At 44.2% G+C, this 17,659-nt stretch overlaps 1 protein-coding gene across 2 annotated transcripts in view; it reads right to left on the bottom strand.

Annotated features, from left to right (window-relative positions):
- Positions 1–17,659, bottom strand: part of PLEKHG6 (pleckstrin homology and RhoGEF domain containing G6) — a 188,010-nt gene that overhangs the window by 6,295 nt on the left and 164,056 nt on the right. For both annotated transcript variants that reach the window (XM_085619788.1, XM_085619787.1), the window contains exons 12-15: positions 17,041–17,173; positions 16,486–16,601; positions 7,811–7,965; positions 3,949–5,217 (exon numbers count right to left, since the gene is read on the bottom strand). In XM_085619788.1, the coding sequence (XP_085475914.1) occupies positions 3,949–5,217; positions 7,811–7,965; positions 16,486–16,601; positions 17,041–17,173 (1,673 nt within the window). The remainder of the gene's footprint in view (positions 1–3,948; positions 5,218–7,810; positions 7,966–16,485; positions 16,602–17,040; positions 17,174–17,659) is intronic.

Raw genomic sequence — 17,659 nt, 5'->3', positions numbered from 1 at the left:
AACAAATCATCATACAGTTATAGCTCACTTTTAAGGTCCTAGTAAAATTCAGTATTTTGGTACCCGGTGCGTGTGAAAGATCCATAATGAGCAAAACCAGATTTTGTAAATTCTGCTCCAGTGGATACAATTGGTTCAATGAGTCATCAACAGCCTATAGTCTCTCATGTCTCTTTCTGGACCTAGCTAAGCATCCCTCCTAAAGGCAGATGCTGACACAGAGGTTACTGCCATCATGCCATTTGTATTGTATTTGTTCTCTGTACATGAAGCCATTCTGGGTGTGCACTGTTCTCACAGATGTTCTCAGATGGTGGTGACATCTCTGCCCTACATCTCACAGTCTTTATTTTCCATTTGATTGTTCACTTTAAGGCAATGGGATGACGCAATCAGCCTAACACAGACGTTTTAAGGCATGGGCAAAGTGGTCTCTGGCCCAGGGTCCCAACCTTGCCGGGGGCCCCCAGATGGAGCCAGCTGCTCTGTTCTGCAAAGAGTCTTGCCCTGATGACCTTCAATGATTCTTAAGCAGATTGTTTCAAATATCAATTTCCTTTACTTTATTTTTAAAGTGGTGGATGCGTGAGAGTCCATAAAAGATATTTTGCAGAGAAATGTTGTGTTTATATTTCACACGACATCCATAAAAAGGTTTCTTTTAGATCAAACATGGACCTCACATGTTCATATATCACAGAAATTATTTGCAGTAATATTAGTGAGTTGCTCCTGCACAATATTGAAAATATAGGTCACTATCCCTAAATATTAGATGTAAACACATTTAGAATATGGACCAGTGTGCATGTGCACTGTCAGTGACCTGGCCAAAGAGGGCATGAAAGAGCTGAAGCTGGATCATAAATTCAAAACTGTTCTGAACAGGGCCCCCCAGAATACATTTGTACTAGGGCCCCCTGAATACATTTGCCCCAGGGCCCCCCAAATCCTTAAGATGTCCCTGGCCTAATATCAAGTAATTCTTCTCTCCCCCTTTTTATATCATGCTCCAAATCTTAATTTGAAATTCTTGATGGATCCTCCTCATGTGAGCCCAAGTGTGTCCCATTGATTTGAGCCGGGGTCAGGCTGAAGCTAGAACATCCTTAGTCCATACTCTCCTCCTTCCGGCTCACAGTAAGATGACAGGTGAATTCCTGTATGGCAGGATTGCCAGAATGTATGATCTAAAAATAGTGCAGCTCAATCTGTCTTCCTTGAGAGTGAACATAAGGATTTGTAGAGATTAGAAAAGCAAGATAGGGGGACTATTCATATTTGGCTGGAAACTCTGCTGGGTTTCCCGAGATCTCTTTGGGACCCACTGGAAGAAGGGCCTGAAACTACCACAAGTTAGTTGGTTCGCACCAGAAGATCCTCTATGACTACATCAAGTGTGAGGAAAGTCCATTTAAATGCTAATTACTCTAACTCATGTTTCTATGTGTTGTAGTGAGTTTCTGATAGCACTAATTTTCTACCCGTCACTCTATTTAACTTACAAAGCTTCTGTATTGTGAATGAACCATTGTCGATCAGTCCTACTGTGCTTCTGTAACATTCTTTCTACACAAGTCCTAAACAATGTACACTGTAAATAATGCAAGACATCTTACTAGCTTGGAGACAGCCTTGCAACTCAAAGAGGCCAATTCCTTCTTAACATCCCTGATGGGCTCATGAACTTAGTAACATTTGTGTAAAAATAAAAACACACTACACTGAGGTGATGTGTTCCTGAGGGCCATTCCCTCTTCAGTAAAATTAATTCTTACATGGTAAGGTTTACATCTCTTAATTGCTATCCAGACTCACCCCATTTGCAGCATTTTCAGAAATTACATCACAAAACCATTTACCACCCACAGTATGTAATGACATCCCTCCTCACTACAGCCCACATCCCAGTGTGGATCTTTTGGAATCCTCTTCACTGGCTACAAATTGTGCCTTCAGCTTTGTATCTGCCAACAGACCGGTTTGCACACTATCTAAAGATCTAATAACTATTGTACACCCTGAGCAATGGAGTTTTCCAAGCACATAACCAGTGCATTTGGTCATTGTATCTGGTTGCTCCTCAACCTTTGGACATGTGAAGATGCCACAAAATCAGGTTGGTGACCCTATCTAAAGATTTAGAAGATTCTCAGTTAGTACCTCTAATCCTTGCTCAGCCTGAGGCCAAGTGATAGTACTAATAACTTAGTATTGAGTAACCCACAAACCAGGGATTCCCACTGAAAAGTTGTGTGGACATGTGCCGATGAAGGAAGGCGTTCGGGTGGACGGTGCCCCATTAATATTACTCCCAACTCACTCACATTTACTGAATGACTGAGCATTTTATATCTTGTTCTCAAGGTTAATGAAGGTAGCATCAGGAATAGAATAGAAGGTAAACAGGAGCCTAAGCCATGATTTTCTTGGTTTCCTCTCCTTGCCCTTTCCTTCGTCTCTCATCAGCAAATAAGAGATGGTAAAGGTGTGAGGAATGGGGATTTGGTCAATCCTCCGAAATCACTGCAGGTTGAAGGTGCATCCAAGAAACAAAAACAAGCATGGCTGGTCTCAAAAAGACACAAAGAGGGCTCACTCATTGTAAATACCCATCATTTGGGAGCCCTTATCCATATTGTGTTTCCCAATATGTGTAGTACCAGTGAATTAATAAACAATTGATTGGCATGGCAACCCCTCCCCCCCGGGTGTCATTCTTCATTAATGGTGGTGCCTAATTCACCAGAGATATTTCTGTGTGTGAATAGAATCTGTGGTGCAAGGAGTACTTTTGAGTGTGGGTGTCTATGGAACTAGGATCAGGAGGATATAAAAATCCCTATGTCCTAAAGCCAAGAATTTCCATTCCTTTAGGTTGGACCTATGGAATGGTTAAAACTATGGAGATGCACGGGACTGCTTATTACCTCTGCATCAGAGTGGATTGACTTGTTTCAGCGTATATAATGGCCCTACACAGGCCTCCACTTTCTTCAAGACCCAGATCCCTTATTTTCCTAACTCCTCTCTATTATGGTGTTAATTCATCCATCGGGAGACAACCACATTATACCCATTAGTACAGGCCTGTTGGGCAATAGCCGATGAGTAGTGGGATTTTGATGGTCCCTAACTTAAACAAGCGAGGGGCCCCCATGGAAGAGTTCATGGGGAGAAACCCTTCTACTCACACTTTCGTCAAAGGTGTTTCCTTCTGGATTACCTGTGCTTGCTGCGGACTCTCAGGCGCTTCGGCATTTAAACTACCACATGTATTTTGGTGACTGAAGTTCCATGCTCACTTTCCATAGCTACCGCTTTCTTTAGGTCTAATCTTTTCCACTCCTTTTGCAATGGACCAGGAACTAAAGATCAACTTTCAAGAAGACCTCGGCTAAAAGCAACAGCGACTCCCGCAGCCGCATTATGACTCCCTGTGTCCCCTATCATGTAGCATTATACCAGAACTCAGCATGGTTTAGGGCAATAAAATTGATTTGAAGACTTCTGAATTGGCTGTATTAGTATTTTGGATTGGAGTCGCAATTGAAACATGTTGCTCATGGGTTCCTCTTTTACCGGACTGGAATCCATTCTCACTGACCCCGCTTCATACAGAATTTGGCATTACACCGTAGCGCTTAGTAGTAACTAATGGTGCTTCCTTACCATTGCTATTTTAGACATATGTTTCATAGCATTTTGCTACTATATATAAAATGCCCGATGGCACTTTCCATAACAGACTATTGGAGGCTATGATTGTCAGTGAAATGTTCTTAAATTCTATTCTGTCACCTCACATTTCTTTCCTCCTTACTGAATCTGATAAATTAGTTTTCTCTTAGCCCACCCATTCCTATTGCTTGAACTTTTTGAGCTCATTGGTTCACAGGTTCTCCCTCATTTTCCTCTTCCCTCCCCCAAGATTGCCAGGGCACTTACGAGACTGAAGTTGTACTATCGATCTTGATGCTGCGGATCCGTCGAAGCTCTGCCTTGGTCATTCGGCGACGCTGGTGACTGGTATCTCGTACAATGTCTAAAAAGATGTCCTCTGTCAGCAAAGGTTCCATGACGATGTGGGAAAGGTTTAGCAGGCCGGTGTCTGTCAGGAACTCCTTGGGACTTAAGAGCCAGGGAGTTACTGGATCCTCCACTTCTCCAGCCTCTGTGGTGTCCAAGTCATCTTGAAAGTCTTGACTGTCTGATCTCTCAAAATTAAATGCTGCACCATTGGGAGGGGGATCTTCATCCGCTGAGACCAAATCATCCTCTACGTGAACTATCTCACTTGTCTGTAATGAGTCACTAGGGTTGGAAAGGTCCTCGGTCAACTCTAATTCAACAGTTCTGGGGTGTCCATTCTGCTCCCTTTCCTGCTCCCGCAGGGAGAGTCTGGAGAGATCTTGCTCCATGGGAATGACTTTGTCCTGCCCCTCCTGGTTAAACTCTACTCGGGGACTGCCAGCCTCTACCTCCACTTCTTCTGCATCTGACAGATCTGACTGACTGTCACTGTAGAGTTCAACAGAGTCTGTCAATGAGTGGCGCCAATTATTCTCACGGTACTTAGCACGCCGAAGGGTCTCTATCACCAGGCTTGGTCCCCGCATGGCTCTGGAGAGTGGCCGAGCTGTGAAGCTGGAGTCAGAACTCTCCTCTTCTGGATCAGACTGGCGGTAGGTCTCTGGGGCCTTGAGGAAGGGTCTGGGTGTGGAAAGAGTATACTTTGGGAGTGGCCTTAACCTGGTCACATGAACCTTTAATGCTGTCTTGGGCACGGCAGACTGCTCTATGTGGGAAAGCAGCGGCATGCTTCTCCGGAATTCCTGTTTGGGTATTGGAGATTTCCCACTAGATGCTGTACTGGTCTCAATGAGATCAAATGGTTCAGAGAGATGCCTGTGTCTCAGGTCTGAAGCGGATAAAGTCATCCTTTGATCCTCGCTAGGCAACGACCGATGCCTTTTCTGCTCTCGGAGGACAACCTCAGTGGACGTTTTAACCCCCAGATCATCTGGCCGCATGGATCCCATGGGGGGGAGAAGTGTCCCATAACCAGGGTCTGAGACCTCAGAGTGCTCGTCTGCACTGCTGCTAGCGTCCGCTGTCCTGGATGAGCTGGTCTCACCAGTTTTCACTCGACTGTTCATGGTCTGGTCCTCCTCTGTGATCATCAGGCGTGGAATGGCAATTGGAAACTCAGACTGACTGCAGAGGGAAGGTGGATAACAGAAGAGAAATCAGTTCAGGCTCGACAGATGACATTTAATTATTACACTCACTCACACAACAGCCATGCAAACCATAACTCACACAACAAATGCAATGCCCACCCACACAACTGCCCACTGGCATCATGCAAAATGGTGGAGCCCCCCTGCAAAACGTGAGGAGTGGCCCCTCAGTATTATATCTGAAAATGATTTACTGGCTTTGAACTGAATGGGGGACCCCTGAAGGATAGTGGGCCCCCTGAATGGGTTGGGGGGCCTCCCTGCGCAAGTCATGCGAAACCGTAAAGCTCAGAACAAATTCAATGCTCATGACCCCGCCTTCGATGTGACCAATGCAATTACAAAGGATATAAAAAAAACATTGCTGGTCATGCCAGGGACCGAATACAATGCGGGGTTGGTCATAGGGCCTGGTCATTAGCGGTTCCCTGCACTCCGCCCACAAACGGCCTTCAAACACGAGCCACAGGAGATCGCTGCAGGGCCTGGCCAATGGGCAATGGACAAGCCCTGTACCCACAAAGCCTGCGTAACAGATGAACATGGCATTTACCTGACAAAGGGGGTCTGGTCCCTTTTATTTGTTGTAATTAATTTAGTTTTTAATCAATATTTTTAATTTTTACCGGTTCACAGACCCCGCCACATGTTCTTGAAGTGTTTCACTTCCCTGTAGCGGAACCGAGAACCCTGTGGGAGGCGCATGAAGCGTCTGAGATCGATTATCATAGGTTCACTGACACTTAGCCAGGGTTTGCGAACCTCAGGACCTTTCTAGGTTTCCCAAACCTTATGCTGGGGTAAATTCTGTATGTATTTTGTCTAGGTGTAATCCGTTTGCCCACTTGCATCCCCTCCACCTGAGCTGGGGGGGCGGGGTGGGGGTGGCGGGTATCCGGGGATGCTGTCCCTATTCCCCTATGGCTTGTGTATATTTGTTTTCCCAGGGCAGAGGGACCAAGCCGCGTGTCCTGTAATGGCCGCTGCAACATTATTTTCTGATTTGCTGCCAGCCAATCAGATGCTTCGGCTCCATAGAACCACTGTTTGGTCCACGGACCCGAAATGCATAACGAGAAAAATGCACCATCATCCAATCAGATTACATTTTTTTTTGGGCAATTTAGTTAGCAGATGGTCTGTGAACCCGAATTCACAGACCAACCGCTGACTAATGATCCAGAAATCTCAAATGTTTTAACCCTTTCAATACCACTATGAAACATTTTGTAAACTCTAATTCCTAAAAAAATCCTCTCTAAATGGATTTACACCAAATTAAGCAAAGACACTTCCTCGAATAAGGTTCTACTTTCACGCCACGTTTGGTGCAATTTCATTCAGCTGTGTTTGTTCTGTACAGAAGAACAAGGAATCCTATAGGAATTAAAATGGTTAAAGTCCCTTCTTTGACCCCTTACATCCTGATGTATCTGCATGAAGCTGGCCTCGCTGAACCCAAATCGGCTGATTTTTAACGTTATTAACAAAAATGTATTTTTAAAGGGAAACTGGCCCAACCAGGTCTACTGCCTAACATATAACATATACATATCTATATTCCACATATAAGACTTTGATCTCATGCGTCTTATATTCTGTGCTCCTTCGATAGAGCTTAGATAAAAATGAATCTCTCCGCACACTTTACTCAGCTCACTGATGCCAGGGCCTTTACGTATTACAATCTCTTAATCCACCAAGACACTCAACCCAGTGCCTCAATACTTTACTACAGTCTCATCCTTCCATGCACTTTACCCCATCTGGAATTGCACGCTCCCTACACTCACTGAAGTGAACCTTTAGTCACTGCAGGACATACTGCAATAGCAAACCCCAGCCGGACCTAACTCACTCCAGCTGCTGATGTCCGGTGTCATTTAGACCTCAGTGGTAACAGAACTTCCATTGAAAAACGACTGATGTGCGGTTCACCCAGAAGCACGGTCTTTTCAATGACTCACCACAGCTGGCTCCACCGCTGGAAATACCCTGCCAACTCACATGGTGATGAAAGTAACACCCCCCTATAGGGCAGGCCCTCGAGGCCATGTTATCCCTTTTCCGCTGAATCACAACTGGGAACAAAAAAATCCTAAAAATATCCCCAGGTGTTGGAGACATTCCCCAGTTTGTCAGAAACATTCAGCTTTGCCATCCAAAAATAAACTTAGAGTGCCTCTTAGGAAAACAAAAAAATGCTGCCCGCGTACCATGCCAGTTGGTGGGCACGCAGCGCTTGGCTGCCACAGCTACATGGCAGCGCGCACAAGAGCCAAAAGATGAATGAAGTTCGCAGTAACTGAATCACTCACTGAACTCAGTCGGACAGACATTGCATCCGGTGATAGGAAACAACTAAACTACAGTTCCCCATACTGCCCCACTGAATATAGGGCAACCTTATCCGTGGGAAGGGAACACCAGCTCTTTAGTGACCTTTGACAGTCAATTTTAAAGGGAGCATTTTATGTACAAAGCTGCCGAGGTCGATTATGGACAGTTCTGGCAGGGTTTCGAGGGGTTGTGTCTACTCTAAAGAGGGCATTGTACTTTGAAACTACCTCCTGGCATCTTGCGCTGTGTCATCGCTCCACCGGGAGAGGCTACTGTTGTCCAAGGCCACAAGGTCATTCTGAAAGTCACTGGACAGGAAGAGGGTCCGGCGCTCCTGGTCCTGGCGACGAATCTCTTCAGCTTTCAGTGTCTTGAGTGACTCCTGAGAAAGGAGAGAAGGACAGCAAGGTGAGTGTAGGCAGCAAACTGGGAATAATGTGGTGGTGGTGGAAACTCAGAGGGGGCTACTGGTGACGAGGGAGCTTATTGCGCAATAAAGCAGATACACAGTGTCTCAGTCACTACTGGAGACGGAGCTCGAAAGGGCCAATTCCGAAGGATGAGGATGGAGCCCATCTGACATGTGACACAGATGAAGATGCAAGAGTCCATCACTAGCACCTGGTACTTGAGCCCTTTGTGGATCATCAGTGACTGAGTGACTTGTGTACCAAAGGTGATAAAGCCCATCGGCACCCATGGTGATAAATCTCAATGAGGTAGAAGTGAATAACCCATTGGGGTTATAAGTGAAGGAGCTCATTGCAAGAATGCAACCTACCATGATCCCAAAGCTTGAGGTCTAGTAAGCGATGAAGCTCACAGGGAAAGATGCTCAAGAGGGGTGACCAAGCTCCATTGAGGTGCCAAGCGATGAATTGATAAAGCCCATGGTGTGCACTCTTTAAGCCAAATGGGGCCGACTGTGAACTGAATACACCAATCTATGGGCCCACGGACGATAGAGTCCATGGTGACATAGGTGATGGAGCCACCCAAGTGGCGGTTGTATTGCATCCGGGTCTGGGCGGCTGATTCTGGAATCCCGCATTTTCGATTATAGAGGGCACACTAGTTGAGTTGTATCCATCACTAAAGCGACTCAAACTGTATTGAGGTTTGTTATTTTACCACTACTCATTCACCCTCTTTCCAACTTCTGCTAGGTATTAGGTTATTTATACATGAAGGACTTTTAATTTTTGATTTTACTTGTTGCCAGAGAAATTGATAATTATAGATTTATCACACTCCACACGTATTCCTTCCCAGTGCACCAGGATTTGCAGATTGCAACAAAAGCCTTGTTTCAAGCTCACTCTCAGCAAGTGTTACTAAAATAAATAAGGCCCTTGTGGTGCATCAGGGTGGCAGATACTTCTATACGTTATCCTCTCAACATTCAGTAGTGACTGCTGTTTTCAGGTAGTAAACAGGTACTACTGAGATGAAACTTTGTCTAAACAGTATTACTGTTCCTACTTGATGGACTGGGAAGGGTCTTCTGAAGAAAAAAATATATAGCTAAAGGTAATTCAAACTGTAAAAACGATTCCTTCTTTGTCATGAAAATATATTATTTTTTTGGTGAAAATTCATGTTCTCAGACCAGCCATTATTTGAAGAGGGCACTTGGAGTACACAAATTGTAATTGCTCATTCTATCGAATGATGTCTTGAACCGTATAGTACCTCCTATTAAGAGAATACATGTATTTAGATAATGTGCAATGCTGCTCTGAAAAGCTCATTCTTTTTAGAAAAATCCCCTTCAAGGGTTCAGGTGTGGACATAAAGTTAACTTGAATTGAAAATCATTTGAAAATAATGTTAGGATATGCAGAATAAAAGAGGCCATTTTTTTTGCAAGAAGTATTAACTTGTAGGCTTGTTTTCTGCTGAGTGCACCAGTAACAGAGACATCCAAGTGATGCAAATTATTTTTCCTCAGCGTTAGAACGGATTGTATTATTTCTGAGCCACCCTGCAAGACAAAATCATTTTTGTTGCTGAATACAATTTTCAGTACAATCTGGTGAATGTTTGTTATTTCTTAAGAAACATTTGCGTTGTTTACGGTGTTTGGTACCCTCAGCAGTATGTTAAAATACCAAAATAGAAATATTTGTGCTACTTAATTTGCCTTTTCCAATCATCGATTTCTATAGTGAACTCAGAGGTAAAGTATGAGTTCAGAAAGTAACAGAAAACGATGCTCTCAAATAGGTAAAACTAAGACGTTGTCAAGTCTCTCTTACAATATACAAAAACGCGTGTGAAGGTCTGGCTCTTGTCACAGCAGCCATGGGTATCTGGCCTCTGCATGTCCTTCCACTGCCACAAGTTCCATTGGAGTTATTTTGTTTGTTTTCACCTGTATTAGTTTATTTACCATTATTCTCTAGCCTTTAAGTGTATTTGTTATAATTCATCCAATGACTACAAGTGGTTGGAGATCAAGGCCAAAGATTGGTTCAAAAGTGAAAAGTTTTGGATAAAACACTTAGAAACTATACGACAACACAGCTTAAAGGATAAAAGAGATATCAAGTGTTTCATTCAAAGTGCATCATGAACAGAATAGTTATGAATGAGGATCACATGATGTGATCTTAAGAACAAAAGGAATGTAGGGTGGAAGGAGACAAGGACATTTGTTAATTGCAGCTAGATGTAAATGTAAATGTGCAGATATTTATATAGCGCAAATCACCAACCGGTCTCTAAGCGCTTGCTTAGGGAACCCGTCCTGGTATTCCCCTGTGAGATAACCCAGCAGGGCATCCACAAGGTGAAAGCCAGGCATCCCGCCGCGAGGGGTCATTGTGGAGATTAAGCAAGCTATTTCCCAGAGTCTCAGAGTGTGAACCCATGAATCGAGTATGCACTGGAGCGAGAATTATCGAGTCCATGGACAATTTATGGACTCAAGACCCAGCCGAGCCGGGAATTGAACCCTGGTCCCGGGCTGACCTCTGCTTCCAGGTCTGCCTACTCTAACCAGTGAGCCACACTTCTCCATTCGTATAGACTGGATGAGGAACAGAGGTTTCAAATGAACTTCGGCAATCGATACCAGAGGTTTGAGAACACATTTATTTTGCATAAACTGGAGGTGCTTAATGTCAATATTGCATGCAACAGGTGGCAAACGTTTAATTTTTGTTTTAGTTATTCAGAGAATAGATCGAACTACATTCAATTACCTGCAAAATCCTTACGAAGAGCTAGACATAGCTCGAAATGCACGGAGGCAAAACATTTTGTAATTGTTGGAAGACTTATAAAGAACATATTTTCAAAAGGATAAAGGAAATTGAGAAGCAGAAGAAAATGCTGTGAAGTATTTCATAGACTGACAAAAACTTGATTAAAAAAAGAAGACTTCGAAGTGCAAAACGCATGCATATCAGATGTTATGTTATGTTATGTTATTTTATGTTTATAAAGCGCACAGATGCCACAGCCAAGCGGCGTCCCGGCGCTATACAAGAACAAGCAACACAACACCAGACATAAAGTTACAGCAAAGATCATTACGCCAAAGGAAACAAAAATGTTTTCACAGCCTTTCTGAAAGGCAGCAAGTCAGAGATAGAATGGATACAAAAAGGCAGTGTGTTCCAGAGACTGGCTGCCAAAACACCAAATGAGCGGCCGCCCACTCTAGCTTTTTTAAAACGGGGAACCTTAACCAAAAATTGACCCGTTGAACGTAGTGCTCTAGCAGGGATATAATAGGAAATGGTCTGAGCTAGAATAGGAGGGGAAGCAAGTTTCAAGATTTTAAAAACGAGGCACAATACTTTGAATTTTATCCTCTGCCTAACAGGCAGCCAATGAAGATCAGAGATGGAACGCCTAACTGAACAAAACTTAGGCAGACCAATCAACATTCTGGGAAGCCGCATTTTGCACACGCAAAAGACGTGTAAGTTCTGCTTGATTAGAGCCCAATAAAAGCGCACTAGCATAGTCTAATCTAGAAAGAATCAGAGCCTGAACTATTAATTGCCTAGTAGAGGCATCAAAAAACTTAAAAATGGGCCTAAGACTCTGAAGGACCCCAAAACAGGTACCCGCAACTTTTTTTGTGTGAGGGGTAAATGATAAATTAGCATCCAGCAGAACCCCAAGATTCTTCACCTGAGTCACCGGAATGGGGGTTTGACCAAGCTCTGACAGCCACCAATCGTCTCCCCAAAGGTGAGCTTCTTTGCCCAATACTAAAACTTCCGTTTTAGAGGCATTAAGTTGGAGACTGTTATCCGTCATCCAGCTTGCTACCTCCTTAAGGGCTCTCTGAAAATTAGATGCATTCAGCGCAGTATTTCCATTTAGTACGACCGCTAATTGTGTGTCATCAGCATATGACACCATGGTTAGGCCCCATTTGTTGGCAACCCCCATCAGTGGTCGTACATACAAGTTGAACAGGGTCGGACTAAGTGCCGAACCCTGCGGAACTCCTTGGGAGATAAGGCGAGGAGTAGACTCATAAGGAGGTATACACACCTTAAAAGTACGCTCAGCCAAGAATGAGTGAAACCAGTCCAGAGCAGTACCCTCCACTCCGGCTTCTCTTAATCTCTGGAGCAGAATCGGATGGGAAACAGTGTCGAAGGCGGCACTAAGATCCAGAAGGATCAGTGCCGCCGTCTGCTCAGAGTCTACCAACCTCCGTAAGTGCTCAACCATGGCCAACAGAGCTGTCTCGGTGCTGTGGCCTGCTCTAAAACCATTCTGGGAAGGATGAAGAATGCCTGAGTTTAAAAGATGAACAGATAGAATATTGTTGACGTGGGCCTCAGCAATCTTAGAAATCCATGGAAGCAAAGAAATGGGCCGATAATGTTCTGGTTTAGTTGGATCTAACGTAGACTTTTTCAGTATCGGCATAACCATGGCTTGCTTCCATTTTATAGGTACCGTCCCAGAAGTCAGAGATAGCCTGATAAGATCGTGAAGAAGAGGAAGACAGATCTCAGCAGATTCCCTAAATTGTGCAGGTCTCAAAGGGTCCACCGGGGAACCCGATTTGACCCTCACAACTAAGGAATCAAACTCTTCCTGAGATGGCACGGGAAGCACTAACAATGGACTAGAGATGGAATACATAGACTCAACATTGTTAATGGATGTAGTGAAAGAGGGATAAGACCTGTAAATCGCATCCACTTTTTCCACGAAAAAAGATGCCAGCTCTTCACAATAAGCCAGAGAGCCATGCCCCAACCCTGCGGTTTTCACATTAGATAAGTCTTTGAGAACCTTAAAAATTAATTTGGTTGGGTTTGCACAATTCTTAAATTCTGAGGAGTAGAAAGCAGCCCGTGCTTTGCAAATAGCCCGATGATATGACTTAATGGTGGCCTGATATCTTTGTTTAAGAATAGGGTCATATGCCTTGCGCCAGGCTCTTTCTGCCCTTTTACAGGCGACCTTAAGAAGCCTAAGAGATTCATCATACCATGGGCTGGAATGGCCAGGCCTGGTCTTACTCCAACCTGCTGGTATTTAGGTATCTAAAGCCTGGGTCAGCCATTTGCAAAGATGATCATATCCGGAGGTAACATCAATAGGATGTTCTGGTATATGTTGTAACAATAGCTGGTGGAAATGCTCCAGATTCAAATTCCTCCAAGGACGTTTAAAAACAATAGGTGTGGTGCTTCTAAAAGGAGAGGCAGCCGAAGTGATCTGGATTTCAATCAAGGAGTGATCTGTCCAAATTATCGGCTTAGGCGGCAATGCCTTCGCATTATCCAGATTCGTAAAGAAGGGGTCCAAAAGATGACCCCCAATGTGAGTCTGACCGCTAATTTGCTGATGTAATCGTAGTGCCTCAAGATCTGCGAGAAAATTGCACACCGCAGAGGATTGAGGAGCATCCATATGGAGGTTAAGATCACCTATGATGCTGAAATTAGCTGATCTAAGGGCTAAAGAGGAGATCACCTCTGGAAGGGCTGTTCGAAAGGCCTCATCAGGACCAGGGGGTCTGTAAATTACCAGACCAGAAAAGGTAAATTGAGGGGTCATTGAAATAGCGAAGTGAGCACTTTCACAACCCGCTATACTCACGATATTCCATAAACAAGGATAGCATGTCTTAACCACGGCCGCAATCCCGCCACCTCTCGAATTACGGTGTAGAGTGTACATAGTGTAATCCGTAGGCAAGGCAAGATTTATCGCCGCCGTAGCGTTGTCATGCAACCAGGTTTCGGTAATGAAAAATATATCAGGGCTTTCATCAGTGAGTAATGTAAACACATCTAAATAGTGGCAGACCAAAGATCTTACATTTAGGTGAAATATTTTAAATAAGGTTTGCCGATGGGAGACCACTGAGCGGTCTACCACAGTAGTGACGCAGGGTGGGGGCTGTAGAGCCCTAATAGGCATTGGCAATGGAAGCTCAAACTTGCACCCGGCGCACTGCACAGGGCCAGAGAGAGGGTCAAGATCCCCGTGTACAAAGCCACTCACCCTATTCCTGCAACTACGTAGATAGTTTGCTGAAAGCATGATCTCCCTCTAGGGTGGCCTGCCCTAGCCCTGCCGAGGCGCGGACGAGCGCAGACGGGCAGGACTCTGGCGCGACTCCGGCGCAGGGAGGGCGCCCACCACTGATGAAGACGAAAGTTTACTGTTGGCCGAAGGTGATTGAAATTGTTAAGCCAAAGCGACAAGGATGCTTCACTAGAAAGTGTTTTAACAGTTTACACTCATTGGAGCTATTGTGTGTCATGCTAGGCCTAGTGATTTTGATACTGATGGTTTGTGTATGCCTTACAAGGCATTGCTCCCTGCACGAGCTTAGCTATATGGGCAGTAATACTTACCTTGTTCGCTGTCCCTTTACAGGAATTGTTTAGTATAATTTTCTTACTCTCTAGTTACTTCAGCTGATATACTTACTCTTCTGTTGTTCCCTGCCATGCTGTGCAGTCCCAGTGTCTTGAACAAGAGGTATTTGACATCTTGACCTTCAGCTACAGGTCATGTCCTGCTCTACTTCTTGAGTGTGCTATTACTATCAGGGACATCCAACGAGCATTTCAGAATGTGATTTGTGTATTCCTTTAGTTTACCAGCAATGTAAACTGCCAGCATTATGCATTTGCGGCCTAACAGCATAAGAAATTCACTAGTGCACATCACCATTACTTTACCACAAGGTGGGTGCAATTCAAGTTAGCATCTCAGTCTGTTGCTATGTAGTGTTCATTTCAACAAGAGTAAATGAATACACATTATGTTCTCCCCTTGCAAAGTAAGTTAAGTACATATTTAAAATGGCCTGGGACTTTTTCCATATTGTCTGTAACCAGAGTGTGTGTGTATATACAAAAATGCAAATGACGGGACTATTAAAAAAAAAAAACACAAAAAAAACAGTCATGGACCATTAATTGGAACATAGGCGTAAGAATCAATAAGAAAAAAGATGAGTGTTTGCAAACATGGTCAACAGCCTTTCAACCTTTGAGGTTGCTTCCATGGTCTTCATAAGGAAATAGTTAATTGTTGAGCACAATATGAATCTAGAAATAGGAGACAGTCCCCACCCTTTTGATTAATTGGTCACTCCCTTATGCCTAGAAACCCCCCAAAATTGTTCATGGCATTTTTTGAATATACGCACACTATTCCTTATGTTGTCTTCATAGTGTGATCACTTTGAGCACTCAACAGTTCTCTAATCGCAAATATTAGAAGTGTGATACACTCTAGCCAACTTCTAAATTACGAAAATTGTTCTAATGGGCTGTATCCTACTAGCTGGTTGTGATTTATAAAAGAAGATCATAGATGTGGGTAATTCAGTGCCCATTGAGTAACAGACGAGGGAAATTGATCCACAGTGAACCACTGTTTCTTAGGTAATCATTTACCCAGGGTCTTTTGAGACATTGGTTTGCCCTTGTGTTTATCTACACCACGAATGAAAAGGACAGAGCAGAAGGATGTAGTGGGGAAATGACTGGTCGATCCTGGCAAGCCCCGCGATGCCTTGTTTGCTCCCCCGAAGAGCAGAGAATGTGGGGCTGTTCCATGTGGGACTCGTTCATAAGATATAGTAATCAATTTACGATGGAAGCATTGTTGGATTACCAAGGGGCTACTTCGCCGTCACTGCATCTGTGCATAAATAGCATTATATCCTTTTCTATCTGTCAAAGAGTGTTATTCAAAATTTCAATATTTTCACATAGCCACTGTTCATCAGTCTCTCTGTGCAACTGGACAGTCTTTCCACTTGGAGCCCTAAATGTTTGAATATTTCAGGGAGAAGCCTTATGTGAGTGAGATAGATTGGTGTCTATCCACAGCTCTGGAAACCCAGAGAAAATTATGTTTTTCTCATGGAGTTGGGCATGGGAGGTTGCCGGCTTAATCTGCCAACACCTCCTCACTGGAGGGGTGTAAGATTCACCCCATCATTTACTTGTTTATTTAACATGAAGCACCAAGTGATATTTTGATCAAAAATGTTGCACTTGAAGATAAGCTCATTTCGGTGGATTAGAGAATAGTTGGGTTGGGGGGGGTGTACGGGTTACAGAACCCAATGTGGTTATAAATGGCATCTATTAAATAAGCCTTTGAGTGAGGGCGGGGACATGTAGGGCAAAGTGACCTCTGAATAAAGTACAATGCAAAGCATACACAGTAGAACAGCAAATGGGAGTATGCCTCCACACTTGGGTATATACACAGAAATGTACATATTTACAATAGTTGGTCTCACTACAGGGGCAGATTACTTTCATGGCCTTCAAGTTTCAAGAAGTGTATTATTTTAAATTTCACCACGTCTGGGGTCCACATTTTGCCATCTCCCCCATGCCTCCTAGTCTGGGGGTGGGACTCAGGCCCTACCACACCTTCTCACCTGTGCACTTGTGAATTTATCCGTCCACTCCTTGCAGAGGGGGGCACTGGCACACTGGAAACTGAGTGCCAGAGCCACACAGCCGAACTCGTTGAGGTAAATGAGGAGAAAGCTACCTGAAAATAAATAGTGAATTATTAGCAACGAGTACAGAAGATGTGCAAGGGCAAACAGACATGTTCAAGGTCACAGCTTCTGTGTTGCGAAATAAAAGAGAGGAGTGAAATATCACTGAAGGAAAGGGGCAAGAACTAGAAGAAACTAACAGGGATATTCAATAGTATAGAAAGTGACGCCCTGGATCTGGATAATATTAAAGGACTAATGGACTCCTGAACTGTATTTATGCAGGCTCTGTATAGGGCCCTGGCAGGTATGGATTTCTGAAGTTACAGGGTCATACATAGCACAGAGCTTCTGGAGAGACAGCACCATGGACAGGTCATGGTGGCCTAAGGCCTTTTGTACTCTAGGGCAGGGGTTGTGGAATTAGGACCTTAGCAATGAGGGATTTCAAGAGGGATAGGGTACTAGAAGCAATGCCAGAGTACATACTGGGGTCCCGCAGGGGTTGCAATACTGTCTTGTCCAGCATGAGCGGGGAGCGGACAACCTTGGCCAGCTCCGTCTTCCGGTGCATCTTGGTGATAAGGAAGGTGTCCGTGAAGAGTAAACTATGGACTTCCATCTAGAGAGAGAGAGGGAGGGAGAGACATGGCAGTTAGTAGGGATATGCATTTCTGTGGATGCACCATAAGGAGGCTGACCTGTATCTGCAGATGGGTCATACTCATGTCTCGTCCACATCTTTAAGTATGCAGCCCTTATACATGACTGGTCCGCAGAAGTATATGTTGGTGTCTGCTCCCTGTGTGTAAATGTGTCTTATTCACAGGGTTTGTTGAATATCTATGTGTGGGACTGGACCTGGGCTCCTCACTCGCGCTATATCGATAGGAGAGGACAGGTGTGGTCCATATATACCGGTGTATGAGCAATACACAAGTCTGGTCCATACCTGCACATGTTCACAATGTACCCATGCCGAGTTCCAAAATTGCATTTGTCTACTGTAATCAGACAGGCTACATTTGCAGGTTGGATTCAAAATCTCTCTATATGCAAATGTATAGGCCACGGTATACAGGTATATATGCTATATGCAGAAGCACAG

This window comes from Triturus cristatus, chromosome 7 (genome assembly GCF_964204655.1).
Source record: "Triturus cristatus chromosome 7, aTriCri1.1, whole genome shotgun sequence".
NCBI lineage: Eukaryota > Metazoa > Chordata > Amphibia > Caudata > Salamandridae > Triturus > Triturus cristatus.
The sequence above is the reverse complement of the archived record's forward strand: the minus strand, read 5'-3'. Positions and strand labels throughout refer to the sequence as shown.